The sequence below is a fragment of the Dendrobates tinctorius genome, unplaced genomic scaffold, assembly GCF_039654945.1.
Source record: "Dendrobates tinctorius isolate UK_male_01 unplaced genomic scaffold, ASM3965494v1 ptg000388l, whole genome shotgun sequence".
In the NCBI taxonomy this organism is placed as follows: Eukaryota; Metazoa; Chordata; class Amphibia; order Anura; family Dendrobatidae; genus Dendrobates; species Dendrobates tinctorius.
This window is the reverse complement of record NW_027362054.1, coordinates 6,795,047-6,818,096: the sequence shown is the minus strand read 5'-3', so window position 1 is coordinate 6,818,096 and position 23,050 is coordinate 6,795,047. Positions and strand designations below refer to the sequence as shown.

Genomic DNA, 23,050 nt, shown 5'->3' with positions numbered 1-23,050 from the left:
TTGAGTCTGAACCACAAGATTTTCCTGCGGGTCAATCATAAGATGGCGCACCCAGATCTGGATGTCATGGTTACATGCCAGAAAGTGAAGAATCATAAATTTTGCACTCTACAGTTGTGGCCAAATGTATTGACACCCCTGCAATTCTGTCAGATAATACTAAGTTTCTTCCTGAAAATGATTGCAAACACAAATTCTTTGGTATTATTATCTTCATTTAATTTGTCTTAAATGAAAAAACACAAAAGAGAATGAAGCAAAAAGCAAAACATTGATCATTTCACACAAAACTCCAAAAATGGGCCAGACAAAAGTATTGGCACTCTCAGCCTAATACTTGGTTGCACAACCTTTAGCCAAAATAACTGCGACCAACCGCTTCCGGTAACCATCAATGAGTTTCTTACAATGCTCTGCTGGAATTTTAGACCATTCTTCTTTGGCAAACTGCTCCAGGTCCCTGATATTTGAAGGGTGCCTTCTCCAAACTGCCATTTTTAGATCTCTCCACAGGTGTTCTATGGGATTCAGGTCTGGACTCATTGCTGGCCACCTTACAAGTCTCCAGTGCTTTCTCTCAAACCATTTTCTAGTGCTTTTTGAAGTGTGTTTTGGGTCATTGTCCTGCTGGAAGACCCATGACCTCTGAGGGAGACCCAGGTTTCTCACACTGGGCCCTACATTATGCTGCAAAATTTGTTGGTAGTCTTCAGACTTCATATGCCATGCACACGGTCAAGCAGTCCAGTGCCAGAGGCAGCAAAGCAACCCCAAAACATCAGGGAACCTCCGCCATGTTTGACTGTAGGGACCGTGTTCTTTTCTTTGAATGCCTCTTTTTTTCTCCTGTAAACTCTATGTTGATGCCTTTGCCCAAAAAGCTCTACTTTTGTCTCATCTGACCAGAGAACATTCTTCCAAAACGTTTTAGGCTTTTTCAGGTAAGTTTTGGCAAACTCCAGCCTGGCTTTTTTATGTCTCGGGGTAAGAAGTGGGGTCTTCCTGGGTCTCCTACCATACAGTCCCTTTTCATTCAGACGCTGATGGATAGTACGGGTTGACACTGTTGTACCCTCGGACTGCAGGGCAGCTTGAACTTGTTTGGATGTTAGTCGAGGTTCTTTATCCAACATCCACACAATCTTGCGTTGAAATCTCTTGTCAATTTTTCTTTTCCGTCCACATCTAGGGAGGTTAGCCACAGTGCCATGGGCTTTAAACTTCTTGATGACACTGCGCACGGTAGGCACAGGAACATTCAGGTCTTTGGAGATGGACTTGTAGCCTTGAGATTGCTCATGCTTCCTCACAATTTGGCTTCTCAAGTCCTCAGACAGTTCTTTGGTCTTCTTTCTTTTCTCCATGCTCAATGTGGTACACGCAAGGACACAGGACAGAGGTTGAGTCAACTTTAATCCATGTCAACTGGCTGCAAGTGTGATTTAGTTATTGCCAACACCTGTTAGGTGCCACAGGTAAGTTACAGGTGCTGTTATTTACACAAATAAGAGAAGCATCACATGATTTTTCGAACAGTGACAATACTTTTGTCCACCCTCATTTTTATGTTTGGTGTGGAATTATATCCAATTTGGCTTTAGGACAATTCTTTTTGTGTTTTTTCATTTAAGACAAATTAAATGAAGATGATAATACCAAAGAATTTGTGTTTGCAATCATTTTCAGGAAGAAACTGAGTATTATCTGACAGAATTGCAGGGGTGTCAATACTTTTGGCCACGACTGTATGTCCCCTTCTTGACCATCTGCGGAATGTGAACGGTCTTTCTTTTCCCTTTAAAGGCATGGTAATTTGTGTTTACTCCAATTCTATTAATAATGAAAGTACTTATCAATAGAGTTGAGCGACTTTGGTCGGATCGGGTTTCATGAAACAAAATTTGTTTCTGATGAAACTGGTCCGACTGGGGCAAAAAAAGTCGGAGTTTCGTCCGAAACCCGACCCCAATGCAAATCAATGGGAAATAAAAGTCTGCTTTGAGCGGATGACATTCATCCACTCAATGCCGACTTTTATTCCCCATTGACTTGCATTGGGGTCGGGTTTCAGATGAAACTCCGACTTTTTTTGCCCCAGTCGGACCAGTTTCATCTGAAACAAATTTTGTTTCATGAAACCCGATCCGACCAAAGTCGCTCAACTCTACTTATCAAGCTCAGACAAGAAAAATCAGAGGCGATACCAATCCCTCCCTTTTGCCCTTGGAGAGCCTGGTTTCCACCTGTATGGCATTTGTTGCCCTCCAATATTTTTTTTTTTTTGTTTATTGCTTTACAAATTCCATTATGTGCTGCAGTAGGACGTGCTGGAATATCTAAAAATTTATCACCTGAAATTTTCATTTCCTGCAGTCTGTAGGCAGCACAGACTTCCCCACCCTTTATTAAATACATTGTTTATTGCTGCAAATATATACATGGTGTGTGGCTTCCTTACTCCCTTTATTGGATAGAGTATGGGAGTGGTCAATTTGATGTAGTTAATTATTGTAATAGGTTAATAAGCAATCTTCTGTTTCTGTTAGGGGAGTAAAGGATTAACTCATTATGTGCTGCCTACGGACTCCAGAAACCGAAAATTTTAGGTGAACAAATTTTAGACTATATAGTTTACCATGAGTCTGAAGCGCCAGTGTGTGTTAGTGGATCTTGTAATTGATTGGTTTAGGTTTACAATAATACAGGGTATATCTTCTATGTTGCCTTGCAGGGGTCGGTGCCGGCACTTTCTCCCTGAATATGTACTTATACATCCACAGCTGTCGTACTATATATCACATGCAGTGTAACATTGCAGAGTGGACATTTACATGAATGGAGTAAATCTGTGATATCAGTTTTCAACTGAGTGATGAAGAAACGATATTTTTAATTTTATGACACCCCTTAAATACAAGATATAGAAAACCTTCAAATTAAAAAAATCCAATTGAAATAGTTTATAAAGCTTTTTTAGTTTTCTACAAAGTTATGCTTGGGAAAAGTATTGGCTTAAGCATAAATGCCTAAGGTGCCACGTTATGCCAAGTAGAACGCTTCGTTCTTTGCCTCTTGTTAATCAGAACATTGAACTGTTCCATATACAGTCTTCTCTTCCAAAACACGACATATTGCGCGACATATCGTCCTCACACTCCTGTTCCTTCCTCCCTGGACCAACTTTCTGAATCAGTGTTGCTGCCTCGTTGTGGAAGGATAAAATGCATTTCTACAGAGTGCGTGTCTGTAGCAGGGTATGGCTCCCCCATTGCGCCTGGCAGGACAAGGTCTCTTTGTTCAAATCCTGTGCAATGCAACCACATCGGGGTAGGGGGAGCCCAAAGCCAAGATAAGTGTCCTTCTGAGCAAGCTGGGGAAGCACTGTGTATATAACAGACCTGAGATGGTTTTTCTACTCGAACAGGATGAAAAAGTGAAGGACATGTACTTGTTGCATCTACCGGTGAATGTACCCCTCCCCCATAGTGTGAATGGAAGTCTCCTCCATGGTGGCAGGATGATGGACTGCATGGCATTAAAGAAACGTGAACTGCATGACGGAGGGTCTGGAGACCTTCTCTCAGCTCCTGTACTTGGCACGAGAGATCAGATACCTGGGAGAAAAGAACAATATATGATGGTCTTTTTTTCTACTTTCATTGCCATAGAAATATCTAATACAATTGTAGTCCGAGCACCAGTCACTTACCGCCTGACTGAGACGATCCATGCTGTCAGTGGCTCTTGGTTCTGAAGTCAACAATAAATCATCTGTTAGTAGAATGAAGATGAGAAATCGTCTTGTTATATTTACAGGAGGGATATAAAAAATAATTTAAAAGGCTTTGGCTCTTTTAAAATGTTATATATACTTCAATGCAGCGATTTCAAGCTTCTGGCTCCCTAGGTATTTTGATACTACAACTCCCAATATTTACAGTAGTTGTTAAACGCCCATACCCTTAGATGATGAAGTTTTCAGAATCTGAAACCTCACTGTTGACGGCTTTACACTAAGTCGTCAAGAATTGTTTAAACATAATAATAATAATCTCATTTTTTCTCTTTTACGTGGAGTCCTGGGTTCCAATCCTACTCAGAACAACATTTACAAGGAGTTTGTATGTTCTCCCCATGTTTGGGAGGGTTTTCTCTGGTTTCTTCCAACATTCCAAAGACTGATAGGGAATGTAGATTGTGCGCATCAATGGGGATAGTGATAATTATGTAAAGTGGAATTAATGGCGCTATATAAGTGAGTGAGATAAATAAATATATATTTGTTTCACTCCGAGCATCGTGGGTCGTCATATTTTATTATCCTAGCAGCAGGACTATGGTTCTGAATTACACAAGCAAAACATTTAGGAGACATCCGGTGTGTATCTAATCGTCTTAGCTAAAAGGAAGGCCACATCCTATTCATTGTCACCTTCTGTCCTTATCCTCATAAATGAATTGGTAATATTGTATTTACCAACTTCAAACTATTCACAGTTGTTTTTCTTAAGTACTGTGTTCACGTTTAAGTTTCATTAAATATTTTTAAAATTATAACACAAGCCAAGCATATTGCATAAACATACATACATTTTAATATATCCACTTCCATTTCTCTCCCGGTCTCGCTCCCTCACCCAGTTGTCTGCTTCTTGAGTCAATGATTATCCAGATGTATTGAATTCCTAGTGTATACATCATCATGTATTTCATTTATATATGATCTTTTCAAGTAGACTTTGTGATTCCTGGTTTGTGAGCTCCAAGGTTATCAGTTCTTTCCACTCTTCTGCTTTCCTTAGTGTGTGTCACCTGTCCTCACTTCTAGAAACACGAGAGCTCTGATGTTTTTATAACTTCTGGGCCAGTAGAGCAGCTCGGCTGCAGCCAGTTTTTTATTCTAGTTTGAGTTGCTGTCTTCAAAACTAACAATCATAATCCCTCTCATCTGCTTATCAATATACACTCCTCAACAGGGAAATTGTAACAACAAAAAGTACAAGCCGCAAGGTTATGCAAATTGAGGAAGTGTCCAGTGTCGCTAAGAGCCATAAATGACCAAATGTTTAAGCATCTAGCTCCAAACTGTGGCTTGTTGGAGAGGCAAAAAGCAATATTGAAAGCAAAAAAATGTTTAATCACATGAAACCTCAAAAATCAGCTCAAGTCTTGTGGGATGATTGTGTGAAACCCTCTGTTCGATGTGCTACTTATCACTTAGTTTAACACTTAGGTCGATAGTTACGCGCAAACCACAGGATGTCAGCACTGTTCAACATCGTATGTCCCAGTGGTTGGCTGAAAAACCACAACCTAGAATGCCAAAAATAGGTGCACACTGGCGAACCTCTGCATGGACAGATCACCAGGTCATGAAGCTAGAAGAATGGCGTGTAGTGATCAATTCTGTACTGCAAATAAAATTGAACATCGCATACCAAGCCTAAAGTGTCAAACGTAGGGCTACGAGTAAGATGTCCAGCTACAGTTTTCTACTGCCCTCACACAGCTGTTATTAAAGACTCATGGTGCAGAGCAAGATGGCAATTGAGGCTGGAATGTAGGTGTATTTTCAGAAATGAGTCCCACCTTGGTCTTGGATGTAATTGCAAAGGGAGCTGCCAGTAGAGGATCTGGATGATTTGCGTGGCCAAGTGCACTCAGCATGACAACCATTAATAACCTCAATGATGGCATGGAAAGGCATTTAAGCACAAGTATTTTTGCACGTGGGGCTAATACTTTATACTGAATTACGTTAAAAAATTGAACAATTTTTAAAAATTTGATTATTTGTTTGTATAACATGAAAATGTCTGTCATTCCTACGATTTTCTTAATTCCACAACTTTTTCTTGGAATTGCAATTTCACTGTTGATGAGTGTAAGTGTCTCTACTGTCTACATGAAGAAATATTAGGTGTGGGACTATGAACCTCTTTGTTAGAATAGTATCCTTCCTCCCAAGCCCAAAACTTATCTATCCCCTCACAGCTTCAAAGGCTGTGTATATCCCACTGATAGGACATACTCTTCTATATATTTTTCAAGATGGGAACATCCAAGGACTGATAGAAGAAATATTTTCCATTGAATTTCTTTCCAGATTTCGAATGTTAGCAGCTTTTTTTATTAGTTTTAGCACTCTTTGCGTTCTTCCCAGTATGTATCCGGATTTTATTTCTTATTTCCACATTTGTCTTACCTGAAGTGTGTTGAAGGCTACTACAGGTTGAAAATGTAAATTTCTGCTGGACCAACCCAGTAGTCCCTTCTTTTCCATCCACAATCCTGTAAAAAGATAATCAGTAAACGTGATTTTCATTAACTCTACCTTTTATACAAAATTAACTTTTGTGAGATCTATGTATAGGATGGGTGTATGAATTCTCCATCAATCAGACATTTCTCATCTGTCCAGTGGATAAGTGGTAAATATCCCTAGTCAGAAAACAACTTTAATATAGTATATAGTGATTTGTAGTTTTGAGCAGAGGTTGCCTTTAACATTGTGGTTGGACTAAAGGTCTACATAGTAACATAGTATTTAAGGTTGAAGGGAGACTTTAAGTCCATCCAGTTCAACCCATAGCCTAACATGTTGATCCAGAGGAAGGCAAAAAAAAAAAACAATGCGGCAAACACTAAGCTCCACATTGGGAAAACAATTCTTTCCCTACTCCACATACGGCAATCGGACTAGTTCCCTGGATCAATGCCCTATCAAGGAATCTACTGTATATATCCTGTAATATTATACTTTTCAAGAAAGGCATCCAGGCCCTTCTTAAATTTTAGTAGTGAAATCATTCATTACAACATCATATGGCAGAGAGTTCCATAGTCTCACTGCTCTTACAGTAAAGAATCCGCATCTGTGAGTATGCTTAAACCTTCTTTCCTCCAGAAGTAGAGGATGCCCCCTTGTCCCCGTCACAGGTCTAAGAGTAAAAAGATCATTAGAAAGGTCTTTGTACTGTCCCCGCATATATTTATACATTGTAGTAAGATTACCCCTAAGCCTTCGTTTTTCCAAACTAACCCCAAGTGTAATAACCTGTCTTGGTATTGCAGACCCCCCCCAGTTCCCTAATAACCTTGGTTGCTCTTCTCTGCACCCGCTCCAGTTCAGCTATGTCTTTCTTATACACCGGAGACCAGAACTGTACACAGTATTCTAAGTGTGGTCGCACTAGTGACTTATATAGAGGTAAAATTATGTTCTCCTCATGAGCATCTATGCCTCTTTTAATGCATCCCATTATTTTATTTGCCTTTGCAGCAGCTGCCTGCACTGGCCACTAAATGTGAGTTTGTTGTCCACCCATACAGCCAGGACTTTCTCAGTGACAGTTTTGCCCAGTGTTTTACAATTAAACACATAATTATACAGTTGTGGCCAAAAGTATTGACACCCCTGCAATTCTGACAGATAATACTCAGTTTCTTCCTGAAAATGATTGCAAACACATTCTTTGTTATTATTATCTTCATTTAATTTGTCTTAAATGAAAAAACACAAAAGAGAATGAAGCAAAAAGGAAAACATTGATCGTTTCACATAAAACTCCAAAAATGGGCCAGACAAAAGTATTGGCACCCTCAGCCTAATACTTGGTTGCACAACCTTTAGCCAAAATAACTGCGACCAGCCGCTTCCGGTAACCATCAATGAGTTTCTTACAATGCTCTGCTGGAATTTTAGACCATTCTTCTTTGGCAAACTGCTCCAGGTCCCTGATATTTGAATGGTGCCTTCTCCAAACTGCCATTTTTAGATCTCTCCACAGGTGTTCTATGGGATTCAGGTCTGGACTCATTGCTGGCCACCTTAGAAGTCTCCAGTGCTTTCTCTCAAACCATTTTCTAGTGCTTCTTGAAGTGTGTTTTGGGTCATTGTCCTGCTGGAAGACCCATGACCTCTGAGGGAGACCCAGCTTTCTCACACTGGGCCCTACATTATGCTGCAAAATTTGTTGGTAGTCTTCGGACTTCATAATGCCATGCACATGGTCAAGCAGTCCAGTGCCAGAGGCAGCAAAGCAACCCCAAAACATCAGGGAACCTCCGCCATGTTTGACTGTAGCGACCGTGTTCTTTTCCTTGAATGCCTCTTTTTTTTCTCCTGTAAACTCTATGTTGATGCCTTTGCCCAAAAAGCTCTACTTTTGTCTCATCTGACCAGAGAACATTCTTCCAAAATGTTTTAGGCTTTTTCAGGTGTTTTGGCAAACTCCAGCCTGGCTTTTTTATGTCTTGTGGTAAGAAGTGGGGGCTTCCTGGGTCTCCTACCATACAGTCCCTTTTCATTCTGATGCCGACGGATAGTACGGGTTGACACTGTTGTACCCTCGGACTGCAGGGCAGCTTGAACTTGTTTGGATGTTAGTCGAGGTTCTTTATCCAACATCCGCACAATCTTGCATTGAAATCTCTTGTCAATTTTTCTTTTCCAAGTTCAGTTTTTGTCCCCTTTTTGAATATTGGCACCACATTTGCTGTATGCCAGTCCTGTGGTACAGACCCTGTTATTATGGAATCTTTAACCCCTTTACCCTCATGTGTGGTTTGCATGTTAATGACCAGGCCAATTTTTACAATTCTGACCACTGTCCCTTCATGAGGTAACAACTCTGGAACGCTTCCATGGATCCGGTGATTCTGACATTTGTTTTCTCGTGACATATTGTACTTCATGATAGTGGTAAAATTTCTTTGATATGACTTGTTTATTTGTGAAAAAAACGGAAATTTGGCGAAAATGTTGAAAATTTAGCAATTTTTCAATTTTGAATTTTTATGCCCTTAAATCAGAGAGATATGTCACACAAAATACTTAATAAGTAACATTTCCGACATGTTTACATCAGCACAATTTTGGAACCAAAAATTTTTTGTTTTTGTTGTTTGCCTCATTTTTAAAACACCATTTTTTTTTTAGGGACCACATCACATTTGAAGTCACTTTGAGGGGTTTATATGATAGAAAATACCCAAAAGTGACACCATTCTAAAAACTGCACTCCTTTAAGGTACTCAACACCACATTCAAGAAGTTTATTAACCCTTCAGGTGCTTCACAGCAATTTTTTTGAATGTTTAAAAAAAGAAATGAACATGTAACTTTGTCACAAAAAAATTATTCAGTTCCAATTTTTTTTATTTTCCCCAAGGGTAGCAGGAGAATTTGGACCCCAAAAGTTATTGTGCAATTGGTCCTAGTACGCTGATACCGCAAATGTGGGGGTACACCACTGTTTGGGCGCATGGCAGAGCTCAGAGGGGAAGGAGCGCCGTTTGACTTTTTCAACACAAAATTGGCTGGAATTGAGATCGGACATCATGTCACGTTTGGAGAGCCCCTGATCTGCCTAAACAGTAGAAACCCCCACAAATGATCCCATTTTGGAAACTAGACCCCTCCAAGGAACTTATTTTGAGAGCTATAATTTTTCCATATTTTTGCCCACAGAGTCATGTGAGGTCTTATTTTTGCAGGACGAGTTGACATTTTTATTGGTACCATTTTCGGGCACATGACATTTTTTGATCGCTTTTTATTCCAATTTTTGTGAGGCAGAATGAACAAAAACCAGCAATTCGTGAATTTCTTTTGTCTTTTGGGGGGGGGGGGTGTTTATACCGCTCTCTAAAATTGATAAAGCAGTTTTATTCTTTGGGTTAGTACGATTACAGTGATACCTCACTTATTTCAACGCTGTATGGCGGCTCGTTTTTTCTGGGACAAGATGACGTTTTCAGCAGTACCATGTTTATTTATATCCGTCTTTTTGATCGCGTGTTATTCCACTTTTTGTTTGGCGGTATGATGATAAAGCATTGTTTTTTTGTCTTTTTTTTTAAGGGGGTCACTAAAAGAGTTAAATGATGGGACAGTTTTATAGGACGGGTTGTTACGGACACGGCAATACTAAATGTGTACTTTTATTGTTTTTTTATTTACATAAAGAAATGTATTTTTTGGAACAATATTTATTTCTTTTTTTCTTAAGAATTTTAAAAAATATTTTACACAATGCACTGTGTCAGATCAGCGATCTGACAGGCAGTACAGGAGGCTTGCTGGTGCCTGCTCTCAGCAGGCACTGACAAGCCACCTCCCTGCAGGACCCGGAAGGACCACATGGCCATCTTGGATATGGGGGCTTGCAGCGAGGAGGCCGTCGGAACAACGCGATCACATTGCGTTGTTCTGAGGGTCTCAGCCTACTTTCACACTTGCGTTTTTTGCTGCGCGCTTTTTGCACACACAAACACATGAAAAAAACGCATCATGCGTTTGTATGCGCTCCCATAGACTATAATGGGTGTTTTGCTGTAAAAAAAAAAAAAAACATTGCGTGTGCATTTGTTTTTTTGGGGCAAGTCGGACGCACAAAAAATGCAACAGGATGCATTTTGTGCGCCCGAGCGCACACTACAAAAAAATGCATGCGCATACAAACGCGTACAAACGCATGTGTATGTGCACCTATGTTAAAAAATAGGGAATAAAACGCATGCGTTTTTTTGCGCTAAAAAACAGAGCAAAAAAACGCAAGTGTGAAACCCGCCTTAGGGAAGCACGCAGGGAGCCCTATGCCACCGGAATGCTGCGATCATGTTTGATCGCAGTGTACCGGGGGTTAAAGTGCCAGGCGTGGTCCCTGACCACGCCTGGCACATAGTGCCGGGTGTCAGCTGTGATAATCAGCTGACACCCGGCCGCGATCGGCCGCGCTCCCCCGGGCCCGGGTCACCTGGACGGTGTAGTATGTCCGAAAGGGTTAAAGATTAAATAATGGTCTATCAATTCATGCAGTACTCAGGGGTGTATTCCATCCGGGCCCGGGGACTTGTCAACTTTAGTGATTTTTACGCCGACGTACTTCCTGCTGAGTCAAGCAGGTGACATTTAATGGAGAATTTATCAAGCCTGGCATTGTTCAAACCGGTCTTGATGAGGAGATGTGCTAGTGTCAGACGCTTCTGATTCATGAAGTGGTGTATGCCTCTTCATGAATCAGAAGCATCGGATGAGTGACGTACACCTGTCTGCACCTCGCCACAAATCATACAATAGCCTCTGCCTGAGTAAGACATATGGTGTAGCCAATCACATGCCCATATCGTGTCCCAGCCCCACCCACTTAGAGGTGGGTAAAAATGGGTTGAGAACACCAAAAGTCGCATAACTTTAGCGCAGTCACCACTTGCACCAAAATTATACCACTATTCAAAGCTTTGGACATCAGAATACTGGCGTAAAAGTTTCAATGAATCTGGGCCGATTTTGTTTTTTCGTTAACTTGCAGCCCAATCTAGGACTTAGAGCTAGAATAAACATAAATAGAATCCAAAAGGTGAAAATGTTTCTACACGGCTTGCCTCCTTGTTCCACCTTTGTACCATAGCACATCTCCATGTTGTCAGGAGCGGTATCTCTTAGGGTAAGTGCACACGTTGCGGATTGTGCTGCAGATTTTTCCGCGCGGATTTGGCAAAATCCGAAGGTAAATCCGTAGGTCAAAAGACTTGCGTTTTATCTGCGGATTAGCCTGCGGTTTTCCCCTGCGGTTTGACACCTGTACAATGGAGAAGGTGTGAAACCGCCGCGGATTTCATGCTCTGCGTTTTTTTATTTTCCATTGAATATAAAGGTACTGTACACCGCAGCAAAAACTGCTGCGGATCCGCAGGGCCAAAAACGCTGCGGATCCACAGCAGAATCTGCAACGTGTGCACATACCGTTACATGTCGACAGCTATGTAAAACGTTATTTGAATGTGAACTGGGCCAGTGACGTCTCCTTTATAGATACCAGCAGGGACATGTGCACGATTGGCAAGTCTTCTGCACCTTGTTCTAAGACAAACATATGCAATATTTCATCCCTATCAGAAAGTTTTAGAAATTTAAAACAAAACCCACATTGTTTATACATAACGCTGAGCATCATGATTTTGAGCCTTCCTAGATAGAAGTAAATCATTTTCTGACCTCTTACCTTGGGCTTAGATCTGGTGGCCGGGTTCGGGGGATAAGTGGTATTTGCAGTTCATTAGCACAACTCTTTCGAGGGGTGTGAATGGGAGTCACTTCCTGAGACCTATTTTCATTGCTGTAGTTCGAAAATCGAGTTGGGGAGAATCGAAGTCGGGGAGATGACTTTGGGGTAAGCAGTGGAGCATTTACATTCGATGACACATCATCTTCTGCTGGATCCTTCATAGGATACTGCTGCATATGGATTTCACTCTAGAACATAGAACGTCATTGAGCAGTTACTATTTGGGAACGAAAACCGCAGAAAAGAGCAGAGGTTTAAATGACTAAACCACAGGTTATATTGACTCTTTTCTCACAAAACTATGAATCAATCTATTCAGCTTCTCCTGCTCTATACCATGGTGACTGCATTTTCCTGGTGACACATTCCCTTTATTGTAGCCTCTTGTCAATGATGTTACGGTCATAAGCTTTCTTATGCTATCCAAACCCGATTGACAAGAGGAATACTAACGCCAGTCTTGAAGGAAGCTCTAGAGTGAAATGTGCCAAATTAATTAAGAAGCATTCTCCTCATTATGAATTTGGCGCATCTTTTAGCTGCCCTTCGCCACCACAATAAAAGTACACCAATCGGAGACTGGCGTACATTTCTGTAGTAATTTCCATCACCTTTGGAGTGTAAATTATGATAAATTAGTTGATTGCACTTTCCCACGTCATGGCTTGTTTTACTCTACTTACTTTTCAAAAAGTTGATGGAGCTGGCCGGAACGGATCAAAAACGACAAAAGCCGCTAAATTTGTGCAACATGTCAAGCAGCTATGTCTGGCGAGCTGACAGATCCGCTTTATAAACCAATTTTAGGAACTGTAGACTCTCATATTCTCCTCCTTTGCTTCAACTCTGGTTAATTAAAATGGAACATTTCTCGTACATGCCTCAGATACTCAGCATTCCACTGCCAGTTACGGCAATGTCTTCTCCCTGGTCATTGTTGACCTGACTCTAAGGCCGGAGTCACACTACAGCGAGATACGGCCAAGCTCTGGCACCGGCACTCCGGAGCGGAGCATGCAGCTCCATGTATTACTGTGCGGCTGCACGTTCCGCTCCGGAGTGCCGGCGCCAGAGCTTGGTTTTAACCTGCGAGCCGTATCTCGCTGTGTGTGATCCCGGCCTAAGGATGATTTTCAGCATGTTACTAATGCTGGCAGTCAATAGCCACAATGTTATCAGTAGGATCGGCCTATCACTGCAGTCAGACTATGGTTAAATTCCCTTTAACAGTGCAAACATACGTTTTAGCCTTGAAAGCCCATTTTTTTTGTTGAAAGTCTTTAAAAGGTAAGCATTTGGCAATATTAAGAACATTTTAGGAATATTTGAGAAATTCTTGTACCGTAACAAGAGATCCACTTTAATACAGATCACTGCCATTTTGGCTGTATTGCTGGCTGGTGGTCCTTACCTCCGGCTCACATTTGCTGCTTCCCAAGTTGTAACTGAGCTGCTGTGTGATCTGACTTGTGAATTTATAGGAATATTCTGGATATAGTGATAGCGTGTCACGAAGTCCCTTCAGACTGATCCCCTGAAGGTCACAATATGTCAACCCTTTGACATCCGCGTTTGCTTTAATCACAGAGTCCTCAAAAGAAACCTCACATCCAATCAAGTCTCCTTTGCCTGCAATCAAAGATATATTCATTAACAGTTATTGTTAAACGGTACCTTCAATATACGATCAATATACGATTATTATAGGATTAATGTCCTCATCTGTAACAAAAGTTAACATTATAGCAGAGACCGATTTCCAGTTCTTAAGTCTGGCAGTATTGTGTATACGCTGTGGTACTTACTGCTGCACAATTCAGCTTTTGTATCACCGAGTGACCACATGGGGATATCTGCAGTATCAATTGAAATGCAGTGAATTTCAGATCTGTAGCACCGGAAAATTTTCTGATTATCTGTAGCGTGCGAATGAGATTTCAGCAAATAATGGAATAAGCAGATTTTCAGTGTGAAATTGTACATAAAAAAGTCTGGTGTGAACTCACTCTATGGGAAGTTTCCTTAGTATACCAGTGTAATCCACAACTAATGAGACATCTACTTAAGGCTTCATCCAGGACTTTTTTTTTTTTTTTCTTCTTCTATGGGTCTAAAAATGAACATGCTGGAAGTTGATAACTAGCTGCCGGTTCTACTCAGTGCAATCAGATTTCCGGGGACCGCAGTGCTCGGGCTGACGGTGCCATCTTGCCGGCTGTCGGCCCTTTTATTCCTTGTTAGGCCTCTTTCACATATCAGTATTTTTGATCAGTATTTCATCAGTATTTGTATGCCAAAACCAGGAGTGTGTCCAAAACAAAGAACAGGAGTCAGTCTTTCAACTATATTTTTTCTCGGTAAGTTCCATTCCTGGTTTTGGCATACAAACAAAGACACAGGCAGCTCCCTTTGCTCACAATACTGGCTGCATGTCAATACCGTTATCAATATACTGACCGTCACTTCAGAACAGAATACTCTGTCTCTCATTCTCTCTCTGCCCCCTTCCCCTATTTCTCTCTCCACCTCTTGCTCTCCCTCTCTATCTTCCCCTCTCACACCCTCTACCCTTCTCTCTCTCACCCCCTTCTACCCCTGTCTCTCACCCCCTTTCTCTCTCCTACCCCTCCCTCTCACCCCCTCTACCCCTTTCTCTCTCAACCCCTCTACCTCTTTCTCTGTCAACCCCACTACCCCTTTCTCTCTCACCCCTCTACCCCCCTCTCTCACCTCCTTACCCCCCCCTCTTTCTCCCACCCGTTCACTGTCTGCTGAGGTGTTGTGGAGTGGGAAAACTATTGCTCATAGCAACCAATCACAGCTCAGCTTCTTTTAAATAGCTCTGGTGAAATGAAAGATGCTTCATGATTGGTTGGTGATACACACATACATTCAATTATATATATAAATAGATAATACTTTGACATTATAGGTTCAATGTGCCGGATTGATAATACAGCCATTTAAATTTGGCCGCATTTGTCAGCCAAACAAGTGTTTGACTAATGCCCACATACATTATAGACAGCTCTCTGATTCGGCCGGCAGCTATCTCACCCAACTTTCTCATATATAGGACCAATCGCTTTGCTGAGCATTCCTGTGTACTCTATAAGTGAGCTGATGCCAGACATTTCTGGAGGCTTATCATTTATAAAAGAGAAGGTTCTTCAGTCCTTGATCGGACATTCCGGATCCTTATCTTCCCCCGCCATCGCCAGTCAGGGGATCCCATACACATTAGACAATGGGCTGAACTTGTTGATATTGGCAGATTCAGACTTTAGTCTAATGTGTATGGGAGGGCTTACCAACTATCTAAAGGGTATGGGCACTTTAAGGGCATGTGCACACAATGTCTTTTAGAGTTTTCAGGCAGAAGACGCTTCAGAACGCATCGGTGTCTTTTGTGCTAAAGCTATTTCTTTTTTGCTTGTGTCCACTCGTCTTTTCTTTTCTGACATCTTTAGGGGACTGGTTTTTAATTAAATTGTATTAAATAAACTAGTGAGCTGCTTCCAGGCTGAAGTTGCCTGAGGATGGTTGGCTTTGCTAATATTTTGTTATATGTGAAAACACAAAGGCTAAACCTTAAATAGAATGCAATAGAATTAAAACATAAAAAAATTCATGAACATATAAATAGTAAGGCTAGAGTGTTTGGGGGTGTCACTTGAACTTGGAAGGACAGCCATGCTCCATATTAACACACCTTTTAGGCTTTGTTCCAGAGTTTTTGGTGAATTTGCTGACGTGTATTTTCACTGCATCTAAAATGCAGCATCTTACATTTCCAGCAAAATAGATGGGATTTATAGAATCTCATGCCTTATGTGTTTTTTTTCTCAACGTAAACGTATATATCTCTTGCGGGGGCACTAAGTTTTATGTGCAGATTTTTCAAGTAGACTTATAAAATCCGCTGGTTTTCCGCTACAGAAACGCATCAATAATGCATATAATCTGCACATGAATATAAGAAAAGTTTTGTTAAAGCTAAATACCAGGATCTATAAAAAAAGCAACTTTATTTAAATTTAACATACCAACTAGTCACAAAAACAGTGTCAAAAACCGTGTCAAAAATGCATGTAAAAAAAATTGTAATGAAAAAATGCAATTAACCTAATTTACTTAACAGGTGCAGAAAAATCAGCAAAATCAAAAACTCACCAAAACCTCATCATGGGAACATAACCTTGAAAAACGGTCTAAATATGTGAAAGTAGCAGAGCAGGACACGGTGAATATGTGGCCTTGCATGGTTATATCCATCTGCATCTAATTTTAGCAAATGCTTTACCTCCCCCAAAAAACTATTTAGGACTTCAAAATGTATGTTTTGTGATGACATAAACTGAGTTTAAAGGGAACCTGTCATGTTGAAAATGTTATGAGCCTGCAGGCAGGATGTTATACAGATCAGAAGGAGCTGATATTTTTATGGGAAAAATTTTAGTAAAGCTTGCATTTTATTCATTGAAATGCCTGATGTTTATATGCCTATTGGTCCAGTGGGAGGTGCTGCTCTGTGATTGACAGTCCTTCCTGTATGACTGTGCATGGAGATATAGCTGACAGTCACTAGTAGGACTGCACACATGTACAAGATTCCCTTCAAGGGCTTTTTGTGTGTTTTTGTTGTGAACAGTGTCTCTACGCACCCAGTATCGCCAACACAACTCCATCCTTCAGGACTTCCATTGATCCAGAGCACACACAGTACAGAGCTTCCAGAGCATCCCCCTGCCGGATGAGGTATTCGCCTGGAGTGCAGAATGAAGTCCTAATATTTAGCGACAGAGAGCGCAAGCAGCCGCGGCTTGCTAAGGAGAACAGAGGCATTTGGAGAAGCTCCTTATTGAGGTGCATGGCAATATCAGCTCGTAGTTCATCTGGAAGACTGCGCAAGAGCTGCAACACATAAAAAATGACTTAAAAGGTCACAGTATACAAAAGCAATGTTATTTGTGCAGAACGTGTGTATTAGAAGAGATAATCATACTGATGCACTTTCAATAATGTGTCGCTTAAACAGAAACACTAATTTGTTTTTAAACCCTTTAAGAACCGTCTTACAACCAGAGGATCTCAAAGACCATAAAGAGAAATGGTCACGTGCAGAAATGCTATTTACTCGCAGATAAAACGAGCTTTTATTTTCCCTGCAGCTGCTCACTTCCAGCCATTGGGGCGGTGCAGGGAGCGGTTACAGTCACTGCTCATTACACTATGACCGTGATGTAATCACTTACCAGCATTTTGATTGATAGCCTGAGACACATACACAGGAGAGCGGGCTAGCAGTCAATGTGCCTGGGAGTGATAATAGCTGTACTCAATGTGTAATGAAAGGGTCTGTAACCGATCCTTGCACCATCCAATCACTGGAAGCGAGTGGCTCAATTTTCTCCCTCTATCCATTGCTCCAGTAAGCTGGCTACACAGGATTTAACACAGTATACCTCCAGATTGTCCCTATACCTGCAGGTAAACTTAGTTTTTGGACATCACAAGTTCCCTTCAACCCTGTAACACATTTTAAATAGAACACACTTCGCAGCTCATGTGTACTGTGATCGAAAAATTTTAAATCCACAAGACCTCTCTAAAAGCGGAGAAAAGCTTACAATGCAAACTTCTTTTGGAAGCAGGACCTCACATTGAACATATGGGAAAGTAAGAAAAGCCAATTAAAATATAGGAAGCATAAACTTCAAGCTACTTTTGAAGCAGTGACTCCCTGCATTGTTCAGGTAATTGAACAGGAAAAACCTTCTCTGGGAACCAGATACCAAAATGACATCTATTTACACAGAGGTAACTTTTGTTCTCATCAAAGCATCTTTCGTAGACACTCCATCTCTGGGGTCCAAATAGGAATATTCGGGTTTGTATTGATCCAATATTTATGGGATGTAGAGTTTTGATGTCATAGCGAAGGGACGGGAGTGACACATTCACTCACATCACCGTGGGGCCACTAGAAACCCTTCAACTTAATATCGCTTTGATTAGATGTTTCGAACCTGGTCATATTTGGTCTTTATGTAAAGGTAAAATCACAATAAAAAATAGGACGTCAATATCTGGAATTTTCAGAGCTGAAGATGTCTTGTAAATTGTAATCTCATGCAATCCTGAAGGGCTGTTAACATGCCACAAACAGCCCCCACACAAGGTTATTAAGGGGCGGTGCGTGGGAGCCTAACTTAGAGCTAATAAAAAGCAGAAACTGGTTCTTTGTCAGTCCTTGGAAGAGAAAAGTTTGTTGTGGAGGTTCTGTCCATTTTCTCAATCGAAGTGCTTCCCTTTGCTAAACTCTGAGCCATTTCTGTGACCAGATTTAGCAAGTTTTTTTTTATCCTTTTTATTTTGTAGACCATTTTGTTTTGTTCTCATTCTATATCATCTTGCATATTTTTGTTAATACTGCATATTTTTGTGGATTAAATATAAAATGTACTAGCTCTGTTCCTTTTGCTCTATAAACCGCACCTCTAAAGCCATACGCTACCTGTAACGGGTGTCCAATCGGCCTATATAAATGATTGGTGGTGGCAGCTAGTGGTTCCTTTTTTGTTATTGTGGAGCTGGCAGTGACTGTACGAGGGGGGAATTACATAAATTTCAGGAATCGGGGGGTGTATATACACCATATGCTCACTTTTAGTTCCACAATTACAAGCCTAGTAGAGGAAGCAGCGACGGCCTCATCCATCACTTGTCATACAATTGCATAATTTTCTTGTAGATTGGAGGCAGCGGAGTTACGTTCCCATGACAGCTGGTGGTAGCGATGGAATTTGTGTGATCTTTCCGGTGTCAACTGTATACTTGACTCGTTCTGGTTGACTTTGGCATCCCACAATCAGTACCAAGACTGGCATCTTGATCCTCTAGAGATCGCAGATCCAAGTTTCAAAAAGAGACTGCACTTTTGAATATATACAAGTAAAAAAAAAATTTTTCTAAAAAATAAAAATACTATAAAAGTTTGAAACACCTGCGACACCCACCAGGGCCGTAGGGCACTTGGTCCGGGCCGGTCAGTTCTTCAGGGGAATGTTATGGCAGTGGTGACCCGGTCCGTGGCCCTGGGCGTGCAATAAAAACACTGAGGGAAAGTTTATAGTGGATTTAACATGACGCCAGCTGGGGTGTTCGGCAATGGATGGCCGACGCTGCTAAAGGAGACCACTGGACCCGATGGTGATGCAGCTGGGATGGTTCTGCTCCCCACAGGTGGAGCGGGGCCCCATGGCTACAAGTAAAGTTCTTACAAGGGATCGTGGACCTTGGGGTGCAGGACTGAGGGAGTGGGGAAAGACTGAAGACACAAGGGTTGTAGTTTCCTTTACCTATACTTGGTGATTTGAAATGGAGACCGGGGCACGGATAACAGTTGGTATGGAGATCCGGGCAGCCTGGAAGCAATTTAGGTTCCCCTAAGCCAGATGGGTTTGGAGGCCTTCCTATTGCGCTGTCTTCTGAGGTCCTGGCTGCCTAAAGCTATGCTTGGGCCTCTGTTCCTCCTTGTTCTTAAGTCCTTGCCCGCATGGCAGGCAGCTTGAGCCTACTACAGGTGTCGCTCCTTTGTGGCGGCTCCGGGCTCTAGGGTGCTGCTGTGCCGAAGGGTGGTTGATGGGACCAGGATACCTGCAGTCCCCTGCCCTCCGGATTTAGCTGTGGGGACTTCTGTACCCAAGCAGCCATGGACTCCGGCATCCGGTTTCTAGCACTCAGTTCTGGGGTGAGCTTGGTCACAGCTCCACTCCCCAGGTTCTTTTTCACTTCCCTCCTTCTTCTCTCACTCCCTCTCACAGACTGACTAACCCCACCTCCAGGCCAGAACTTATAGGGAAGCTCACCTGAAACCAGGTGTTAGAGCTCCCTCTTCTGGCCTGAAGTCAGGAAAAGTGTTGGATGCTGGTGTTACCTGGTAAGGGAAACACTCTTTGCCTCCAGGCATGACATCACCCCCTGTGAGTGAGGCAATGCCACTGTGGAACCCAGACTCCTGGGGTGCCATACACCCACTTTTTCCCTCATTAAAAATACAGAAATAAACATATCTGGTATAGCTGTATTTGTAAAAGTCCGATCTATCAAAATAAAAAAATTAGTTTATCCTGATCTGTAAATGCCAGAATGAGGAAAAAAAAAAAATTCTAGAAGTGTGTTTTTTGGTTATCATCTGAAAAACTGATCAAAATGTAATATGTTCCCTAAAATGATATCAATAAAACAGTCAGCTCGCTATGCAAACTATAAAAACCCTCAACCAGCTCAATCAAAAGAAAAATAAAAATGTTTTGGGTCTCGAAAATTGCAGACACAAACAAAAATAATTAAAGTTTACTTTCACTGTGATCATGATTCTGAGTAATTTTTGCCACAATGTAGGCCGTAAAACAATATCCAAAAAACCATGGCAGAATTGTATTGTTTTCACAATTTCAGTTGGAATTTTTTTTTCTCTGTTTTCCAGTGCATTGAACATTTAACCCCTTCATCCCCGGGCGATTATCTGTTTTTGTTTTTTTCTCTACTTCTTCCCAGAGCCATAACTTTTTTATTTTTTCTGTCAATATGGCCATATGAGGAACGAGATGTACTTTTGAATGACACCATTGATTTTACCATATCCAGTAGTGTTCTGGAAACCGGGAAAAAATTCCAAGTGCGTTGAAATTGCAAAAAAAAGTACAATTCCACAATTGTTTTTGGGGTTTTTAGTTTCCATGTTCATTAAATGCTAAAACTGACCTGCCATTATGATTCTCCAGGTCATTACAAGTACACAAATATGAAATATGTATAGGTTCTTTATTTATTAAAGTGGTGAAAAAAAATCCAAACCTTGCAAGTAAAAAAAAAAAAAGTTGCCATTTTCCGACACCAGCGTTTCTTTTTTTGTCTGGGGCTGGGTGAGGGCTTATTTTTTGCACCGAGTTTACATTTTTAATGTGTTTTAATGTTTTTTACTTGTTTTATTTTGAATTGGGCAAAATGAGGGTTATTTGAACTTTTGTGCTTTAAAAAAAAACTTTTTTTTACTTGCTTCAATAGTCAAAAAATTATCAAAAATTGATCCAAAAAGGGTATCCAACGGTTAAATCATATATCCCTACAAATTATCTTTATTGATTAAAAAACCATATGCAATGGTTCACACCAAAAAAAAGTGCACAAGCAAAAACAAACCGTGTTCCAAAATTACCAATTAAAAATGGGTAAGCTAGAAGTCCCTCTTACGTCAACTAGGCTGTCGCCTTCCTGGCTGCGGAGGTTGGCACCCTGGGGGGGGACGTTGTGGCGCCCCCGCTCCACGATGGCTGACCCTGGGAGCCCTATATTCCCTGCAGCCACTTGGGGAATCCTCCTACCCGATGTCCTAAAGGAACCCCTATCAATAGATATAGACGATCCTATATCTAAGAGAACCCTAGACCCCAATTAAAAACAAAAATGAACACAATGGGCAATTTGTGACGATTGACATAATTTCACAATGTGGTCAAAGGATAACAATACTCCAGGGGTTTGGGCCCTTGGTTTGCAAAAATAGACTGTAGTCTCTTGGCATCCAGACTAAATTTCAAAAGTTGCTACAGAAATTAGATACTGCTTACACTGCAAACTAATAGCTGGTATAGATGAAAAAATGGTGCTAAGAAAACTATTAGAACCAACTTAGATGTGATCACTGTAGGAAAAGCCTAATGTTGGTTAAATCAGTGTTTTCTAAGCATGTAGTGTATGTTCACACTCTTTCCTATAGCAACAAAAAGACCAACAATGCCACATTTCAAATGTGAAAAAAAATGCTGCATGATATTGCCCAAAAGAAATTATAACCCCATCATTAACTACGTGTATAAACTGGAAGTGGTTTCTAAGCATGCAGACTGTGTTCAAAAAACTGCTGCAATAGATACTGCTTTTTAATGCCAATTGTTAATAACACAGATGAGTAACAATGCTAAATCAACTTGAAACTACAATCAGGTCAATGAAGGATCCGAGATACAACACATTCATGGCAAGAGTAAAAAAAAAAAAGTGGTTTGCATATATATAGATATCATTAGCAGGTTTACTGCAGACTATGATCCAATCTATACTCTGTATTGTAGTGGCACAGATACCAACATATCCTGACACGGTGTGTAACCCCACAACTGATAATCAGGAAAGAAAAACAGCCACATATAACAGATATGATAAGGAATGCTGCATATTGCTGCCACAAGAATGATGGTACTCATCTGGTTAACTGCCACCAGCCATAGAGAATTATTCGCCTCAACGCGTTTCACTTGTGTCCTGATTCTGGTGTGACGTGTCACATCACACTAGAATCAGGACACAAGTCTTTGTTACATCAGGCCCCCTGATGAGCCCTAATGGGTGAAACGCGTCGAGGAGCATAATTCTCTATGGCTGGTGGCAGTTAACCAGATGAGTACCATCATTCTTGTGGCAGCAATATGCAGCATTCCTTATCATATCTGTTATATGTGGCTGCTTTTCTTTCCTATCAGTTGAGGGGTTACACACCGTGTCAGGATTAGTGTTGAGCGATACCTTCCGATATCAGGAAATATCGGATCGGACCGATACCCCAAAAATATCGGATATCGCCGATTCCGATACCGGAAACCAATGCAAGTCATTGGGACACGAATATCGGAATGAAAAATAAACCCTTACTTTCCTTGTAGGTTAATTCTACATGAAGGAAAACAACTAAGAATAATGTAGAATGTATTGGGGGAGGTGGAGGAGACATTAAAGGCATAGAGGTTTAGCCCAATCAAATGGAATAGCAGGAATTAATTATTTTTTAAGACGTTTGGAGTTACAAAGATATTGACTATGTTAAGCTTTTTTATATTTTGTCAGATATTTATGTATCACTACTTCCATGCTCTTCACCTTCTTTTTTACTTCTCCCACACTTTCTCCTTCATCAT

General features: G+C 41.1%; 1 protein-coding gene across 3 annotated transcripts in view; it reads right to left on the bottom strand.

The window, feature by feature from the left end:
• Positions 1-2,870: 2,870 nt before the first annotated feature.
• Positions 2,871-23,050, bottom strand: part of KCNH3 (potassium voltage-gated channel subfamily H member 3) — a 184,186-nt gene continuing 164,006 nt past the window's right edge. For 2 of the 3 annotated variants that reach the window (XM_073563457.1, XM_073563459.1), the window contains 6 exons: positions 16,736-16,985; positions 13,483-13,700; positions 12,009-12,259; positions 6,206-6,291; positions 3,710-3,771; positions 2,871-3,614 (listed from right to left, as the gene is read on the bottom strand). In XM_073563457.1, the coding sequence (XP_073419558.1) occupies positions 3,150-3,614; positions 3,710-3,771; positions 6,206-6,291; positions 12,009-12,259; positions 13,483-13,700; positions 16,736-16,985 (1,332 nt within the window). In that variant the 3' untranslated portion in view covers positions 2,871-3,149. The remainder of the gene's footprint in view (positions 3,615-3,709; positions 3,772-6,205; positions 6,292-12,008; positions 12,260-13,482; positions 13,701-16,735; positions 16,986-23,050) is intronic. The other variant, XM_073563458.1, reaches the window with a different exon arrangement.